This window comes from Lodderomyces beijingensis (assembly GCF_963989305.1).
Source record: "Lodderomyces beijingensis strain CBS 14171 genome assembly, chromosome: 4".
NCBI classification, from domain to species: Eukaryota; Fungi; Ascomycota; class Pichiomycetes; order Serinales; family Debaryomycetaceae; genus Lodderomyces; species Lodderomyces beijingensis.
This window is the reverse complement of record NC_089973.1, coordinates 1257523-1275268: the sequence shown is the minus strand read 5'-3', so window position 1 is coordinate 1275268 and position 17746 is coordinate 1257523. Positions and strand designations below refer to the sequence as shown.

Below are 17746 nucleotides of genomic sequence, written 5' to 3'. Positions count from 1 at the left end.
CCTAGAGGATAAAATGCTATTAATTCAGCAGCCAACCTGTCTGTGGAAAAGGGTGTGTTTCAAACTACAGCCATCGGCGTCAAAATGACAATCATCCTGAATTTACCCGGTAAATTTGAAACAAAACAGCGCTAGGGTCCCATACAAAGTTCAGTCAGATTTTGATTCTCTTTTCATTTGTGCTTGTCTCATGCTAATGTGATCATTTTTGTTGTTTACCACCAGAAGCTTGAGTGGATTGGGCTGGAAGGGGGGGAGCGCCGAAAGATCAGAGAGATTAGGGATCTAGTCTGCAAAGCGGTTACGTACATTATCTTTGAAACCAAATCGACAACCATGAAAATGTGCCATACAAAGTTGACAAGGGAATGCAATCCACATACAACAACATCTCGCTGCCACTGATCGGAGGTGATTTACACCTGTCCGGTTTTGAAGGCGATTTGATTTCTAAATGTCTCGAGTGCTGGGTTGGAGAAAAAATTTCAATGCAAGGTTGACTATGGCAAGACATCTCTTGCGATAGCTACAGATCCGAGTCAGAAACATCGACAATGGTCCATATCAAAGTGGTTTGAAATAAGCTCAGGTATCCAACTTTATCCTTTGCCAGTCAAGAGGACCCGCCAGGTGTTTTGGTGCAGTAAGTTTTGTGGATGGGAAACCTTTTGGTTGTCGTGTGTTCCAACGTCGACAAGAAATTACTGGATTAGTGTGCGGCGTGCGGCGTGCGGCGTGCGGCATACAGTATGTGGCATACAGCATGCTCTCGCAAATGAAATGGGTATCATCTATATTGTCTACAAACGTAGAGTTTTCCTACTAGTTAGGGAACAAGTCGTTTGCTCGTTTCAAATCGTCAACGTTCAAAACGTCCGATCCCAACGCAAACAAAGTCTTCAAGTGCAGGTCGACCAAGTTCCAAGGCCACGTGACATCTCCCCAGACTCTAGTCTTTAACCCATATTGATGAGCAGTGTCAAAGAGACCCTTCAACTTGACCTTTTGCGCTTCACTGTAGTCGTTGCGCAAGGTTGAGTTGTAGTCGTTGCCCAACAAATTCTGCACTCCACCGCTTGCGACTCTTGACAATTTGCCCCAGTTCTTCAACGTGGTCTCGTTGGTGCTCGAATTGAAAAGACCTAATGGAGCATCCAAGAAAAAGTAGCGCACCTGTTCTGCCTGCACTTTCTCCACGGGCAAATTACCCGTGATTGTCAAGATAACTGGGCCCTGGTGCAACGTGTCGCTGGTGGTGTTGTAATAAGTCAAGTACCCCGCGTCAATAAAAGGCTTCAAGTGCGGTTTCAATGCGTCATAGGTGGAGTTTGGCTCAGTCTTGATATCGAACCAGAGGTACACTTGTTGTTCGGGGTCATTATAGAAAACACTGTGCTTGGCTTGGTCACCCAACAAGGCGTTGCCGCTGCCGTTGGTGTAGGTGAATTTAGGATTTGAATACTGCAAAAACTGGAACAATGGGTTGAGGTACAAATTGAAAATGGTTCTAATTGGGTGCAAAAACACCTGGTTGTGCCCCACATACACTTCGTCATCTCTGAAATACAAGGTCTCATTTGGGGTAGTGGTGATTCCAGTAGATTCCGTCGTGGTTCGTTGCAAAGTGTACGATTTGGGGAAATACCAAATATCGCTTTCGATTGAAACAGCACCTACACTCAAAGCGTCAAATAACGGATGCTTTCTCCAGTAATCATTGTGCGAATGCAAGGGCTTAGGGTAAACGTCTCTCGTCAAACCTTCAATGGTGTAGTTGAATGGAAGCACCGGGGTTGAGCTAGAGTGGCCGTCATAGTTCAAAATCGAAGAAGCAGATGACGACGAGTTGTTGTAGCCAGCGTCGTCTCTTGCTTGCAATTGTTTGTAAACATTCATCATTTTTGAACTCGCTTGTGGTGCCAACGAAAGGAAGATCCCCAAGATCGAACAACAAGTGGGGATTTCATGCTCGATTTAAACTCCTTTTCACAGCAACGTGGGCATAGTGGCTCCAGCAAGCATAAATGACGTTTAATGGTATAAGTCAGGGCCGCTCATACCCACCCCCCCTTTTTTCCTTTCTCCTGTTCTCTAGCTCAAACATTCATAACTGATGGAAATTTCCACGGAGTTGTCCACCTTCCACAGAGTTTTAAATTGTAGTTGGACTGCAAATGGAAAACGTGGGAGGAAGTGGTGGAAATTACATGCATTCAAAAAATTTTGCAGCTCAGGAGTCAGTTCAAATGTATGGCTTCAATTGCAAGGGGAAACCAATAGTGTTTGCGTTGTCTTGGTAGGTTAGAACCTTGTCGCGCTTATTTGGGCCACATTTTCGATGGATTTGGTGTGCTCCTGAGCGGAAAACAATGCCCTTGGTTATATAGTGACATTCATCTTTTCAACTTCCATTACAACATAAACACCACCCTGCCATGTGCCCCACTCCCTCTCCAGTACTCCTCACCCTGGGTGTATATACTATGGCGTGCCTCAATAAAGTGAGGACAGTCGGCACCGGTGCTTGGAGAAAAAAAGATCTAAAAGTCATTTGCAGCCACAGTATATTGAGAACCGCCGATACAAATTAATAGTTTATTCTAGACACAACTTTCTATTCTTCTTCTATTGCATGAAATCTAAGGCTATACAAAAACGTCGCCTCCTCCCTCTTCTAGTTGGGGAACAAATTGCTTGCCCTCTTCATGTCATCAACGTTCAACAAGTCCGATCCCAATTGGAACAAGTCCTTCAAATGCAGCTCCGCCAAGTTCCAGGGCCAAGTCACGTCTCCCCATACCCTAGTCTTTAATCCATGTTGATGAGCCAAGTCGAAATAGCTCTTCAACTTGGCCTTTTGATCATCGTTGAAATCACTCCTTAGCGTAGACTTGTACAGATCGCCCAACAAGTCCTCGAGTCCAGCACTAGCGACGCGCGACAATTTGCTCCATTTCTGCAAATCTTCAGCTTTGGCGGATTCGTCGAATGACGCCAACGGACCGTCTAAAAAGAAGTAACGGATTTGTTCTGCTTGCACTTTCTCCACGGGCAAATTACCCGTGATTGTCAAGATAACTGGGCCCTGGTGCAACGTGTCGCTGGTGGTGTTGTAATAAGTCAAGTACCCCGCGTCGATAAACAGCCGCAATGCCGGTTTCAATGCCTCGTAGGTGGCATCAGCATCCGTCTTGAAGTCAAACCAGAGGTAGACCTGCTGCTCGGGGTCGTTATAGAATATGCTATGTTTAGCCTGGTCGCCCAACAAGGCGTTGCCGCTGCCGTTCACAAACTCAAACTTGGGATTCGAATACTGCAAAAACTGGAACAACGGGTTCAAGTACAAATTGAACAAGGTGTTGATCGGCTGCAAAAACACCTGGTTGTGCCCCACATACACTTCGTCATCTCTGAAATACAAGGTCTCGTTTGCGGTAGTGGTGGTTCCAGTAGATTCCGTCGTGGTTCGTCGCAAAGTGTACGATTTGGGGAAATACCAAATATCGCTCTCGATTGAAACAGCACCAACACTCAAAGCGTCGAATAACGGATGCTTTCTCCAGTAATCATTGTGCGAATGCAAGGGCTTAGGGTAAACGTCTCTCGTCAAACCTTCAATGGTGTAGTTGAACGGCAACACGGGCGTCGTGTCAGAATTTCCATCGTATTGCAATAGCGAAGCAGGATCGCTCTGGGTGACGTTGTTTGACACGTCTCTGATGTGTACTGCAGGCTTGAAAACGTTAATCATGGCTACAAAATGCGAATTGAGAACACAAAGTATCACGAGAGTTCCTTCACTTCGGAAAGCTCAGACAATGGGATTTTTTATAAAAACTTGGACCTGGAGTCCATAATCATGATGTCACTGTTTAATTTCACATGGTTGTGAATCTACCTTTTTTTTTTTCCTCGTAGGTTTTGAAGATGAGTCCATGAGAAACGTGGGTTGCTGCTTTTTCTTTTTTTTCGGCCGAAATAACCATTCACGGGAGAGCGGATCGGCAGATTTGGCCGCGTTTCGCCTTGCACCGCAACCCTGTCTCGCGAGGGGGTGGGCCTCTATTGTCAACCAAAAGCCAACAAAGCCAACAGAGCCAACAGAGCCAACAGAGCCAACAAAGCCAACCGAGAAGAAGATGCGGTTAGAGTTTGAATGTTTTTGGTTCAATATAGCGAGAGATGTGCAGCTAATGTTGCGTCTTAGCATGTGGGATCTTGAGCAACGAGATCTGCAAAGATCCACCAGAAAGATCTCGGCCTGGATTTAACATTATTGCTACAATTTACCTACACCATTACTCATTACTCACTATTCACTAATGTCACTGATTTTTTTTCCTTCCGCCCCACCTCATGCAATCAAAATATCATCAAGATATTGCGTTAGCTTGTTCATGCGCTGGATGGTGCTCTTGTTAAGCTCCTCAGGACTATAGTTCAACTTATACTTGATGAATTCACACAAGGCCGACACGTTATTGAGACATGCTTTTTGGTTAAACAATTTCTCAATGTCGTAATCCTCAGGAACAACATAATCAATCTCGACAAGTTCCCCAGTTTTCAAAAACTCAACAACCAAACGATTCAAACGATTCTCCAGGTCGGGATTTGTGCTCAAGCGGATGAATTTCGTCAAGGCAACCAAACTGCATGCAATCGACAAAAACGCCGTTGAAAAGGATAACGCATACAGTGGCAATTTGTTCCACGACCCTTTCACCGACGCTTTCAACTCGGGCGAATCCCACCAGTCTCCTGAGTTGCTGATAACATCCCGGAAATTGGTCTTGTGTGTATCGTCGATTTCACTGCCACCTAGCAACGTGGGACCTATCACTGCTGAATAGTGTTTGCAGTGTGGCAGTGGTGCAATCTCCATCAACGAAACAAACCCACGCATTGACCGAACAACCTCGATAAGGCTGATCCATTGGTGCTTACCAAATGCTTTCAAGTTGTCAGTCAAATCATCCATCTCCAATATGTCCTCGCAAATGAGCGGCATAGGTTGTTTAGGGGTGGAATTTTCAGGGTCGTCGCTTTCCGTGGCCTTGCGCTTGAAATCGTACTTGGTCATTTTGAATTTCATCCCTGGCGTGATGAAATTGTGATACTGTACAACCTCGGCAGTCCTGAGGATCAAGTTGGCAAACCAATAAGTGATGTTGATGACAATTAATTTCTTCTCTTCAATGACTAGAGTATGCTGGTTCTTAATCTTTTCGGTGAAATCAATGTTGAAATCATTCTTGGTCACCAAATTGTCAAAAACAAGATCGCCATTTGAGAGCTCGCTCATGAGTTTTTCAAACATTTTCGCAGCTAGGATAAGACTTGAAATATCCGAAGGGACGTGATTCCGCTCATACAACTGCTTCCAGCTGGTTCGATTATTCACCAATTTCAAATTCATGTAATCAACCTCGTTCAAGGGTAATAGCATGTTGTTGCAATAATGGTCGCGCTCGTAATCGAATTTGAAATCATCCAAGATCGACGAGAGTTTATAATAAGGTCTGCCTTGATTGAATCTGAACAAGATGACGTTGGAAATGTAAAAACTCCACACTAGCTTCAAAATGATTTCACGCTCGTAAATCTGGCGTCGCGTGCCAAAAGTAGGGTTCCTCGTGTGACTGGATGAGTTGCTGCTATCGAACCTGCTCTGGCTGTAAATCTCCACGTAGTTGTTTTCATAAATCGTTTCGTAGATTTTGATATTGACCTGATTCAAAAGGCCCATGTTGAATCGAATCGAAAGACATCTTGTGATGGTCTTGTAGCAAATAATAATCCCGATGTCGTTCAAGAGGTCCCAGAATTTGTGCATTTTGCCAATCCAGTATTTTTCGTCGGCGTTGATCTTGAGGGCGGGATCCCTTCTCGTGGCAATAATGCAAACAGTGGCTATTATCAGGTGCAAGATCGAGGCATCTATATTGAGTGCCAAGTTTTTCAAAAAAATGGGCTTTCCTGGGAAATGGGATTGACTAGGCTGGTTGTAGATGTAATAATAATTGATCAATTTATCTAGCGTTTCCCAGGGGGGTAAGTCATACTTGGCCAAGTCGCTATCTGAAAATGGTGCTTCAGAGCGAGGGCCCTCGACCAAGTTCACTCCATTGGACGAGGTGCTGCCGAGATCTATCGAGTTCCGATGGGTCCTTTGGCTAATCAGTAGATCCTCGATATTTTCATAGCCCCGGGCTTTACCATTACCGAACCCGAGAATACTACTGGTGCCCTTTTTCTCGCGAGTTGTCATGCTGGAGGACTCGAAAAAGCCAACACCACCAGCAGCAGCTGCTGCTGTGGGAGACTGACGATCAAAGTCTCGACTTAGCACCGAGTCGCTGCCATGCTCACTCTCAGGTTCATAGTAGTGGTGATGATGAGGACGATGCGGAGTAGGGGGCGGATAAGGAGCATGAGTAGCATGAGGATGAGGATGATGAGGATGAGGATGAGGATGAGGATGAGGATGAGGATGAGGATGAGGATGAGGATGGAGTGGCGGCGTGTTGCTGTGGCGATGATGGGAATGTGGTGGTGGAAAATGAGAGTGTACATGTGGTGGTAGTGGCGGACCCGGCGGTGGTGGTCCAGGTGGAGGAATCCGATTGTAAAAATGATGCTGTGGGGGAAAGGGAGGCGGATAACTTGGAAGATGTGAGGTGCTGCTACTATCACTACCACCACCACGACCACCACGACGACCACCACCGCTAGCTAGCCCTGAAGGATGGTGCGGTAGTGAGGTGTAAGCTTCCGTGTGTGATGTGGGGTGTCCTCCTGGGTAAAGATGAGTTGGTGAGGGCGTCGTTGACACAGACCCCAGGCGGTTTCTGAATTGAGCACCCAAGTCCGATGACGGACGCGACGAATAGAGTCTATGTTCTGGTTCATCGGTACTCTTTGACGGCCTCTTGTCGGATGAAGCAGAAGGACGAGGCAATCTGTCGTAGTTCGTGCTGAGGCTTGAGTTTACTGGCGATGGTAATTTTGAAGTCCCTGCGGTGCTTGCACCACCACCACCAAGAATATACGAGCTGACCATCTCTGTGGCTGCGCGAGGATCGTCTGTCTCCAGAATCTGTGGATCTAGTTTCCCTTTCTTTTCTGATCCACTGCGTGACTCCATATCCTTGACGGACCCATCGTCTGCGTCTTTTCTTTTCCGTCGACCGCCTCTGTTGCTTTGAACAAACACACATTCAAGGTCAAGGAACTTGCAATTCGAGCAGGTCCTGGTCTTTTCCGGAATCACTTTGGTTCCGTCCGCGGAGGTGATTGCGCTAACTGGTTCTCCATCGCACTTGATTTTCTTCTCGCGGCATGAAAGACAAGCTCGTCTAGCAACTCGCCTGGGCCGCTCGCCTGTTTCTCGCGCACGCGGACTGTTGTGACTCTCCGGCGTCATTGACGCAATTTCACTCATGCCGTCGTCGTCGTCGTTGGAGAACTGTGTCAAGAGGAGCAGCAAGTTGCCTTTAATGGAGTCCTGTCCCAACGTTGGTCAGTTTTGTTATTGAAATCTCTCTCTCTCTCTCTGAATTTGGAAAAAGGAGTCACTTTATCGAGAATTGAAGTAGGTGAAGGTCGGTTATAACCGGTGATCTCAGCATTCGTGCCATACGGTGTTTGACAAAATATGTACTGCATAGAAACTAGATTTTTTTTTTTTTTGACATCACAGAAGGAACTTAATCTTGACTCCATCAGAAGGCCGACGCCTACAATTCCTCTAATTCCTCTCTTTTTTTCTTTTTACGCCTGATTTGCAATGTTGGTTGGCTAACCCTTTTCCCTGCTGCAGGAAATAAACAATACAACTCTTGCGCTGTGATTTTGTTCAAAAATCCCAAGGTTGTGTGTGTGTGTGTGTCAAGGTCAATCTGTGTCCACGACATATTCAATACAGACTTGCAAGGCAGAAATCAGCGCAAGAACTCTTACGGTGTCGTCGGGGTATTTCGGCCTTTCTTTTTTTTTTATTATTTTTTCTTTTACCGTGGGTTCGGTTTGTCAACCAACTTCCTCCAGCCGATTCATTTTGAGAAAAAGCAAATCAGTAAAGGTTCCCGATCCCTCACTCTCTCTCTTTCTCGCCTGGACAAATTCATATCCGGTCACCCAGAAGTTCTACTCTCACAAGCCGCATAAATGAAACCGGGATCCACTGCATATTACTGGAAACATGAAATTCAGCCACAATCGGCATATAACTGACTTGGGATAGTTTATCATGGAGCTTCTCCTCCAGTGCATCTACACACGGCTGTGGACATTCAGTATCATCGATCAAGTCGCGGTCAATGCCAAACACTCCTTGAAACTGGCAAATGAAGAAAAGTTCTTGTCAAATTGTCGTCTAGATCCCCGGAGATTGACCCGGTGAGTGAAGAAACAACACTGGGTTGGGTTAATAAAATTTAAGATGCAAAAGGGCTTATAACAGCATGTCCTAAGCGCAATATTTGCATTCTTTTGCACGACCGGGAACGGCAATGCGCTTTTGAGCCTCTAAGATTATTCGCACACACCCCCCCTCCTTCTCCGTTGCTTTCCTCTCCTCGCCGCTTTTCCTTCACACGCCGTAAAACTTTTAGTGCTGGATTAGCTGTTTAAAACTTTGATTTTGTGGTGGACTCCAGTCTTTACCAGAATAGAGATCTAGAATGCTCAGTTGATTTTGTTGTATCTAGCTTTAGCAGCAAGAAGTACCCTTTGATGGTGCTCTCGTTGCTTTTGAAGTTACACGGCTATCATTCATGCAAGCATCTGCCGTCGTCAGAAACGAGCAAAATGCCGGCGAGCCGGGAAATTATCGCAAATTTCAAATATCGAGTCGATTGTTTGAAAGCAGGCTCTGGGAAGCCGAACCAAGAGCCAAACCATCAATATAAAAAAAAAGACAAAAATTATATAAGCCTCGCATCGATGTTAATGTTTGACTTGGCGAAGGTTAAAGGGATTGAGGTGCAGCTAACGTCACCGGCGGGATCGTAATTTGTAACTGGAAAAGCTTGACTCAGAGTCCTTTCTTTTTTTTTTTTTCAAAAACAAAACCCACCTTCAATTGCCGTGCCACGAATGCCTTGTTTCATAACAGCTCTTCGTGAAATGCCCCATCGAACAGTTGCAGCGAGCATAGCCTGGTGAGGCATCAACCTTTTACTCCAAACTCGCTGATCTGCAGCAAAAGGGTCAAACTTTTTGGTTATTGATGCAGTTGACGTGCGGCAAACCGTTCTAAATACAATTTTTTTATGCGCATTCTCCACCGTCGTAATTCTGAAGGCATATAATTGATCAAAAACGCATTATCTTCGGCGTCTCAAAATGATCCCGAACCACACCATCAAACGGGACTATCCTCTTTTTTTTTTTGTTTTTTATTTTATGGCAGCTAAAGAGGACTATTTCCCCGCACATTCTCCAAAATGAGAGAAATCCAGTATATCAAACTGTGGAACCTCTTTCAAATAGAATTCAGAAAGTGCCTCCATGGATCACACAAATGAATAAAAAGAATGGGCACAGTCAAGTGCAGAGTGAGACTCTGATTTTCTCTATAATCCCACTATTGGGACTATTGAAATGTCGAAGTTCTTTTTTTTTTTTCCTGGACAATAGGTTCTCCCTTTCTGGATGGCATCAACTTAATGAAGCAAATATTTGTGGATGTGCGCAAGTGAACGTGAACATGTATGGTAACTTCTATTAGAATAAGTAACATGTTGGCTCTAAGTTACCAATCCATCGATGCAAGCCACTCTATGTTTTGAGGTGAAACACCAGTCGTAGAAGTGTATACAGTTTTCCTGGAGCTTAAATGTGGGAGGTTTTGCAACAATATGGTTACACCGCATTTGCGTCAAAAATCAAAAGGCAGCAAGATCAGTAGCCTAGCATCAAAAACAAAAAATGCCCGGCATCTATTCTTTTTTGAACCAATACCTACAAAGAAACGTTAGAGAGGCAATTGAGTTTGTTTTTATCACAACGCAGTCAAATTTTTTTTGCGCCAATCATTTATTCATTTGAGTTCACTTCCCCCCTCGACTCTCCTCTCTCACGACACTATATTGTCCAATTACGCTTTCAAGTTCTTCTTGAAACTCAACAATTTGAATACTTCCACCAACTTGATACTTCCGGTTAACAACTCCTCCTTAAAGTAAAACAAAAAGGCAGCAGTCAAGATACTTTGACTCAACTTGACAGCCAATCCACCGTACAAACCTTCCAAGCCTTCTTCGTGGATAATCTTCTTGATTTCTTGATACATGGACAACTCCGATACTTTTTCACCCTTTTCATCCGCCTCCAACACCTTCTTTCTTATGTGCATTCTCGACTTTAAGGTAATGTAAGGGTACGTCAACGAGGTGGCAATCAACTTACCAAATGCACCGATGAAGAATGCCTTGACCGCAGTGAATGACTTGACACCACCGTTAGCGATAATGACATTCTTGATCTGCTCAAAAATGGTGTACTGGATAATTGGATTTATCACCAAGACCAAAGCAGGTAAGACACCAGCGAATAAAGTCCCAACACCATCGTTTTCGATAATCTCGATAATCTGTTTAAATGTCGAGTTTGAGACTTTGCCTTCACCTTTTTTCTTCTTTTCCGTCATCATTCTCGTGTTTGCGACCCAGAATGGGTTGGAACCAACACAGGTAACAGCACCGGCAATGGCACCAGTTATGATAGATTGCAACGTCGACAACCCGGCTCTTTTCCTTCCAGCGGTGCGGTTGGCTTTCAAAAACAAGTTGGACACCAACTCGTAAAAGTAGTAGTAGATGAAGTTGGTCAACATGATCCCGTACAACGCACTCTCCAAGCCCGAGTACAATCCCAACACCCCCTTTTCACTGATGATTTCCTTTGCAGCGAGCACGGAGCTACTGTTCTTTATCGCGTAAAGGAGACGTTGTTGGCAATTGGCATCTTGAAGCTTCTTTGCCAACTCAGGTGACTGTTTCAATTTTTCTTCCTTCTTCTTGGCCTGGGTTTGAGCTAGCGTGGATAGCGTCACCAATGGGTATGTGACTATCATCGACAAGGCACCGCCACCAGCGCCAGCAATGGCGTGGGCTATTTCTTCTGTATCTGCCGACATTTTCAAAAACCTGGTTCAAGTTGAAGGGGAACCAGAAGAAAACAGGGTTATGGAGATATTTCGAAAATAAGAAGAAGTATGAGAAGAAAGAAGAAAGAAGGAATAAGTAAAAATAAAAATAAAGAAAAAATGTGTGTGTGTCTTTCGGTCAGTTGGAAACTTTGACGTTGTTGATTTTGATTTTGATTTTCACCGTCGCTTTCTCCAAACGTAATCAGACGTGATTTCAAAAGATCAAAACAAGCTGCCTAGACTAGACTAGTACGACACACACATTCGAGAATAGAACTGAGAAAGAGGTTTAGTCAAACGCGGGTTACCGAATAGAAAAGCACCCACAACCAGCAAAGAATAAAACAGCTCACGTTTGGCGACTGGAGACGGAACATACTCGAATGCAGTTGTCCTATCTTCCTTTCGTTTCAACCACGGTAAAAAAAGAACATAACGCTGAAAAATTTCACATGCAGGATAGTTTTTCGAAAGAGACTAAAGAATGAAAGTATGGGGTAATTTTTTTTTATCAAACCAAAGCACGCGAATCCACATGAAACTATTGCAACATGTTTTTGGTGAACATGAGGTATTGGGGATTGGTGACGATAGTGGAGTCATCACCACTGAAAATTGAAAAAAAATAGATCTGCCATTGGAGGTGTAGACCAGCTCTGCGAGATAACTGTAAGCGGCGGCCTCGAAAGAGTCGTTGTGTTTGAGTGCGCGTGTCAGCCGGATCATGAGTAGCACCAAGGATCCGAACTGCGAGCGATTCAAGTCAACCCTGAGTTGTAATGGTGAGTTCTTTATGACTTACTCTAGTAATTTGGAAACTCAAGACAGACAAAAACAAGAGCAAAGCGCTGTAGAGTTCAGGCTAACAGGTGCCATTGACAGAACCTGAAAACAGATAATTTCCAGTTCACCTTGAGAAAACTTTTGGTGTTGAAGCTCTCTTGTAAGCGTATAGTTGAATCTATCAAAAACTTATTACTCCGTTCTTCCCTAAGCTGGAGACACGGCCGTAGCTGCTTCAAAAAGAATAGAATTAGATGGGCTCGTCGCAATAATAGCTGAGCTGTTTTTCGGTTCTCGTAGCGAGCTTCCTGATTCGGCGTTGCGAAAGCGCATTTTGAAAAAAGCGCATTGGAAAGTGGAAAAAGAAAGCGGAATGAAGCGCAAGTAGAGGTTGATGAACGGAATTTTTTTTCAACAACATAAACTCATCCTCAACTTTTATCCATTCATTCATTCATTCATTCATTGCTTACCTTCCACAGACTCTCAATGAAAGGGCTCGTGCTTTTTGCTGCTGCACTTTCGTCAGCTCAGACCATCTTAAACGCCCACTCGCCTTCGTTCTTGGATCAATTGTACGGTGAGTTGGTTCACGATGCTCCCAATATTTCCCACAACAGGTACTTGTACCAACAGCAGCAGTTGCAGCCGCAAACAGACGAGATGGACTTGGTTTTCTCCACCAATGATCAAAAACAACCAGACAGCTACTACGCCCATATCTTCAATTATCATATGAAGATGAGAGCCACCATTGACCTTCCTGATAAAGACGACGTTTCAGACATTTTAGTCGACCAAAACATGTTTGGAGGGATAGTAACCTATGCGCATCTCCCGCACTTTCATTGCATTGCCAAGCCATCTCGCGACACCAAGAACAAGATCGATGTAGCGATCATTGGGGCACCATTCGATACTGGGGTCTCCTTCCGCCCGGGCGCACGCTTCGGCCCAGATTCGATTCGATCTGCAGCGAAACGTCTTGGCTCGGCCTGGAACTCGCCCAAAAAGAGACCGGGTTATCCCGTTGACCCATATGACCCATCCACACATAACTATTCCATCGTGGATTGCGGAGACGTGGCAATGACGCCCTTTGATAATAGGATCGCCTTGAACCAATTGTACCGTGGCCTTCGCGCCATTCTGGAGAACTACAAGAATACCGGTTCAGTATACGCGCATCCACGTGTCATCACACTCGGAGGAGACCACACCATCACTTTGATGTGCTTAAAGAATTTATACGAGCAGCACGGCCGCAAGATTAAAGTTCTTCATTTTGATTCGCACATTGATACCTGGGATCCCAAAGTATTGGGCGGGGGGATCACCAATTACATGAGCTTGAACCACGGCACCTTTTTGCATTATGCGCACGAGTTGGGGTTGATCCAAGAAGGGCACGGCTCAAACTATCATGTAGGTATAAGGGCACCGTTAATAGACACCAAGTACGACCTGCACCACGACTCCTATTGCGGATTTCAGATTATTGGTGCAGCAGACATAGACAGAATCGGAGTTAGGGGCATTGTAGAGCGGTTGAAGCAGAGCTATACCGAGGAAGATATCAAGAACGATACTCCCGTTTACATCTCGGTCGATATTGACGTTTTGGATCCTGCTTATGCGCCAGGCACGGGAACCATGGAAGTCGGTGGGTTCACCACAAGGGAATTGTTGAGTATCTTGGACGGATTGAAGGGGTCTGAGTTGGGTAACCACCTTGTTGGATGCGATGTTGTTGAAGTCAGCCCACCTTTCGACTCCAATAGTGGCATCACTAGTTTGGCCGCTACTGCTGTCATTGACTCTTTTTTGAAGATAATGGTACGGTGAGAGAAACCAGCACAGCGTTTTGTAGATGGATGATGATGATGACACCAACGGACAAAAAAAAAATAGGAGTCAAAATGTTATTCTCCTTTTTGTTGTACTTGCTCCGATTCACCGTACCAGCATTGCAATTGTATAGAATACTTGGTATTATGTCCAAAACTGTAGTTGCCATGGAGTTTCTTCCAAAAATGGAGGCTGATGCTCTTTTGCCGGAGTCCCCTTTACGGATCAAAAGCATTTTCTGCTATTCTTTTTTAATTCATTATTTATCTACTTGTCGATTTTAAATCGAAAAAAAGCAAAGTACTGCTCAGGTACAATGAAAACAGAAGCAATATGTGACACACTGTATCTTGCATTCTTGCTTGTCGAGATGTTTACTTTTATGCCCTGATGTCTCCTAAAAGAGGTTCAGGGGGGCTTTATTCGGACCCCCCTTTCTTCCTCGTGAGATAAGGGAAGAGAGGGGAGAGAAATAATTGCGGTACTGTATGAAGGGGAATAAGCGCAACTTTAACCCCCTCAAAAGAAATACAAGTCCTTTCCCATCAAAAACTCACTCGGCCAAAGGCTAGAGACGCAAGTCGGGTTTGACATGCAAGTCATCTCGGAACCCTCGAGGTCGATAGCAAGAGTAGAGAGTCACCTTTTGCTCTCGAGCACGTCGAAGGTGGATAACTCCGCACAGTAAATACTCGTAAAGCAACCTTGAGGTTTCACCTTGCACCACTCCGAAATACACACAACACAACCTTGACCGACTTTTCCGCCATTTCAGGACTCAAAGTGGAGCTCAACGATGGGCCATTTCTCTTGAATCAGATCGGAAAAATTGTGACATTGAACTAAGGAAAAGGAAGAACAAGAAGAAATGGAATTTTAGAAAGAGCTCTAAACTTTTCTTCCCCTCGATATTTGAGAGATTTTATGCTAAGCATGCACACGTGCCAATGAAGAATCTACGAACAGAGCTGGATTGAGATTCACGTGATGCATCCCGAATCTAGGCAGTGTCGTTGGGATTGTTGTCTGTTTTGAAAACTGCGCAAATAGGATTTGCAGTTGCTCTGTTGTAACCGTGTTAGTATGCAAATTAAATTGAAAATAGCGAAAAGTATTAACGCTGGGCACATTGATTGCATTTTTCAATTGTTCAGATGTTGGAGAATACTGCTGCTGCTTGACATTTTGCTCTGCAGGAGAAGCAAAAGGTTGTGGTTACGTTCTTTTTTTTTTTTTATAATTGCCACTGGTGCACTCGACTGTAAGATCCGGCAGTAGGAACAGCAGTAATAGCAGCAGTAGTGATGGTAATGGAGGTTGTAGCGGACTGAAGCTAAATGTACAACATTTCCACTGGAAGCTACTAACCTATTAAAATTCTAGCAACCGAAGATAGCTTGGATGGAATATATATAGAACTTCACCGTGTTGCCCAAACCAATCGTAGAAAGAAATCAACCGTTCACCAACAACTCTATTCCAGTTCTTTACCAGTTCCTTATCCATTTCATTTTTCAAGCCTCATACAAAAAATACAAAAAAAGAAAAGTCTATGAACCGAAGTCGAGATTTGACGGCAAACGACAATTGGAGTGGAGATATTAGTCCTCTGAGTGAAAGCATCAACTCGTCGGGCCAGAACCCATTCGATGCAAAATCAACGCCTCCAGCAACACAGCGAGAAAACTTGCGCAGTTTAGGCGGTTCTAATTCAACAGTGCTGCTGAGTAGTAACCCCCACGCGGGCCAAGCTCGACCACCTCAACAACACCCTTCCGATTTCTCGAGCTATTATGGACGTCTCTTTGTAGTCAACGGAGAGAGCACCCCGGACAGCAACTCGAGGCTCTTGAGCACACCATCGAGCGGCTCCATTTCCTCCCTCGCCAACCCATTCACACCTCCGCCGACAAAGTCATATTTCTCGCAAGCCAGCAACAGTCCCAGCAATTTGAAAAGTCCCATACGAAGTAACAGCGTGAAAATAAGCAGACCTCCGTCATACAACAGATACCCCACCATCAACGGCTCAAACTACGCGCCGGCTTATCCAGAAAATATACAAGAACACCACCACCAACAGCACCAACAGCAGCAACATCTTGCTACTTCATACCGAGACTCGCCGCCGTCACCGCTGTCACCGCTGTCACCGCTGTCACCGTCGTCACCGCCCTCCTCTGCTTCAACCACTGCTCTCAACGAGAAAAACATACTCCTTAAGGAGTCGCGGCAGGAGCCACCTATAGACAAGGAAAAGAATTTTCTATACCATTATTCAGACGTCAGCCCCTTTGGCGGGTACCCTGCATCTTCTTTCCCCTTGGACATCAATGAAAAGGAGAGCGACGACCACTTGCACAACCCGGACCCGATAAAAGACGCCAAGTACGAAAGGCATCGGTTCTGGTACGATTTCAAGTATGGCGATACCAGATCCCGCTTCGGGATCCTCGGGTTTGTCTTTCTTTTCGCAGCCGCGATTGCCGTGTTTGTGATTTTGCCCTGCGTGACATACACGGGGGTCACTGACCATCGAACAGTGGTGTACCAGACATATGAGACTTTGACCCATTACAAGTACCCGCAACTAAGTGCCATTCGCACAACTTTGGTTGACCCCGATACACCAGAAGATGCATTGAGCATAAAAGCGCGCGATGGAAGCCAATGGACCCTCGTATTTAGCGATGAGTTTAATGCTCAAGGAAGAACTTTTTATGAAGGCGACGACCAATTTTTCACAGCGCCAGACTTGCATTACGACGCCACCAAGGATTTGGAATGGTACGACCCTGATGCTGTGACCACCGGAAATGGAACCCTCAATCTTCGAATGGATGCCTATAAGAACCACAACTTGTTCTACAGGTCGGGCATGGTTCAATCATGGAACAAGATGTGTTTTACCCAGGGCAAGATTGAAGTCTCAATACGGTTGCCCAATTACGGTACCGTTTCTGGATTGTGGCCCGGGATATGGACAATGGGCAACTTGGGCCGCCCCGGCTACTTGGCCACAACCGAGGGAGTTTGGCCCTACTCGTACGACACCTGTGATTCCGGCATCACGCCAAACCAATCGTCACCAGATGGACTTTCGTATCTTCCAGGCCAGAGACTAAACAGCTGCACGTGTCCCGGGCAAGACCACCCCAATCGAGGCGTAGGTCGAGGCGCACCGGAAATCGATGTCATTGAAGCCGAGGTTATGACCGATCCCAAAGGCAACAAACCCAACAATGGTATTGCCTCGCAATCGTTGCAGATTGCGCCCTTTGATATCTGGTACATGCCCGATTACAACTTTATTGCCATCCACAATGCTTCGGTGACTACCATGAACACGTATGCGGGCGGGCCGTTCCAACAGGCTATAAGTGGAACAACCATGTTGAATACCACATGGTATGAGCGTCTTGACAGAAATGACCCTGGCGCTTCCGGATATTTCCAAAAATACGGATACGAATACATCAATGATGATAACTCGGGTTACTTGCGTTGGTTTGTCGGTGATGACCCCACGCTTACGTTGATGGCCACTGCATTGCACCCCGATGGAAACATTGGATGGCGAAGGATTTCTAAAGAGCCAATGTCGATAATCATGAACTTGGGAGTGAGTAACAATTGGGCTTATATCGACTGGGTCTCGTTGGTGTTTCCCACCATCTTCCGCATCGACTACGTGAGGGTTTACCAACCTCCCGGTGCCGTTAATGTCGGTTGCGACCCCGATGATTTCCCCACGCACGACTACATTCAGCTGCATTTGAACATGTACGAGAATGTGAATTTGACCAGTTTGGAAGATGCAGGTTATACCTACCCCAAGAATACCTTGCTTGGCTGTTGAAATTTTGAGAAACCTCATTCAGATTCAGATTCCGATAATTCATCATTTCATGTCCTTTCAATTTTTAATTCTGCACCTCTAGCAGTCTAACTTACCTCTTG

General features: G+C 45.2%; 6 protein-coding genes across 6 annotated transcripts; 2 read left to right on the top strand and 4 right to left on the bottom strand. All coding sequences in view use genetic code 12, as the record gives it.

The window, feature by feature from the left end:
* Positions 1 to 822: 822 nt before the first annotated feature.
* LODBEIA_P35760 (uncharacterized protein) lies at positions 823 to 1899 on the bottom strand (the record flags this gene model as incomplete). Its single annotated transcript, XM_066973701.1, has 1 exon — positions 823 to 1899. One exon carries the CDS (start codon positions 1897 to 1899, stop codon positions 823 to 825), a length of 1077 nt encoding a protein of 358 aa, XP_066830514.1.
* Positions 1900 to 2674: 775 nt separating this feature from the next.
* Positions 2675 to 3751, bottom strand: LODBEIA_P35750 (uncharacterized protein; the record flags this gene model as incomplete). The annotated part of the gene is made up of 1 exon (XM_066973700.1): positions 2675 to 3751. The coding sequence occupies one exon, from the start codon at positions 3749 to 3751 to the stop codon at positions 2675 to 2677; it is 1077 nt and encodes a 358-aa protein (XP_066830513.1).
* A 603-nt stretch (positions 3752 to 4354) lies between these two features.
* Positions 4355 to 6271, bottom strand: LODBEIA_P35740 (uncharacterized protein; the record flags this gene model as incomplete). The annotated part of the gene is made up of 1 exon (XM_066973699.1): positions 4355 to 6271. The coding sequence occupies one exon, from the start codon at positions 6269 to 6271 to the stop codon at positions 4355 to 4357; it is 1917 nt and encodes a 638-aa protein (XP_066830512.1).
* Positions 6272 to 10102: 3831 nt separating this feature from the next.
* On the bottom strand, positions 10103 to 11143 carry LODBEIA_P35730 (uncharacterized protein; the record flags this gene model as incomplete). Its single annotated transcript, XM_066973698.1, has 1 exon — positions 10103 to 11143. One exon carries the CDS (start codon positions 11141 to 11143, stop codon positions 10103 to 10105), a length of 1041 nt encoding a protein of 346 aa, XP_066830511.1.
* A 1284-nt stretch (positions 11144 to 12427) lies between these two features.
* On the top strand, positions 12428 to 13783 carry LODBEIA_P35720 (uncharacterized protein; the record flags this gene model as incomplete). The annotated part of the gene is made up of 1 exon (XM_066973697.1): positions 12428 to 13783. One exon carries the CDS (start codon positions 12428 to 12430, stop codon positions 13781 to 13783), a length of 1356 nt encoding a protein of 451 aa, XP_066830510.1.
* Positions 13784 to 15338: 1555 nt separating this feature from the next.
* Positions 15339 to 17645, top strand: LODBEIA_P35710 (uncharacterized protein; the record flags this gene model as incomplete). The annotated part of the gene is made up of 1 exon (XM_066973696.1): positions 15339 to 17645. One exon carries the CDS (start codon positions 15339 to 15341, stop codon positions 17643 to 17645), a length of 2307 nt encoding a protein of 768 aa, XP_066830509.1.
* Positions 17646 to 17746: the final 101 nt, after the last annotated feature.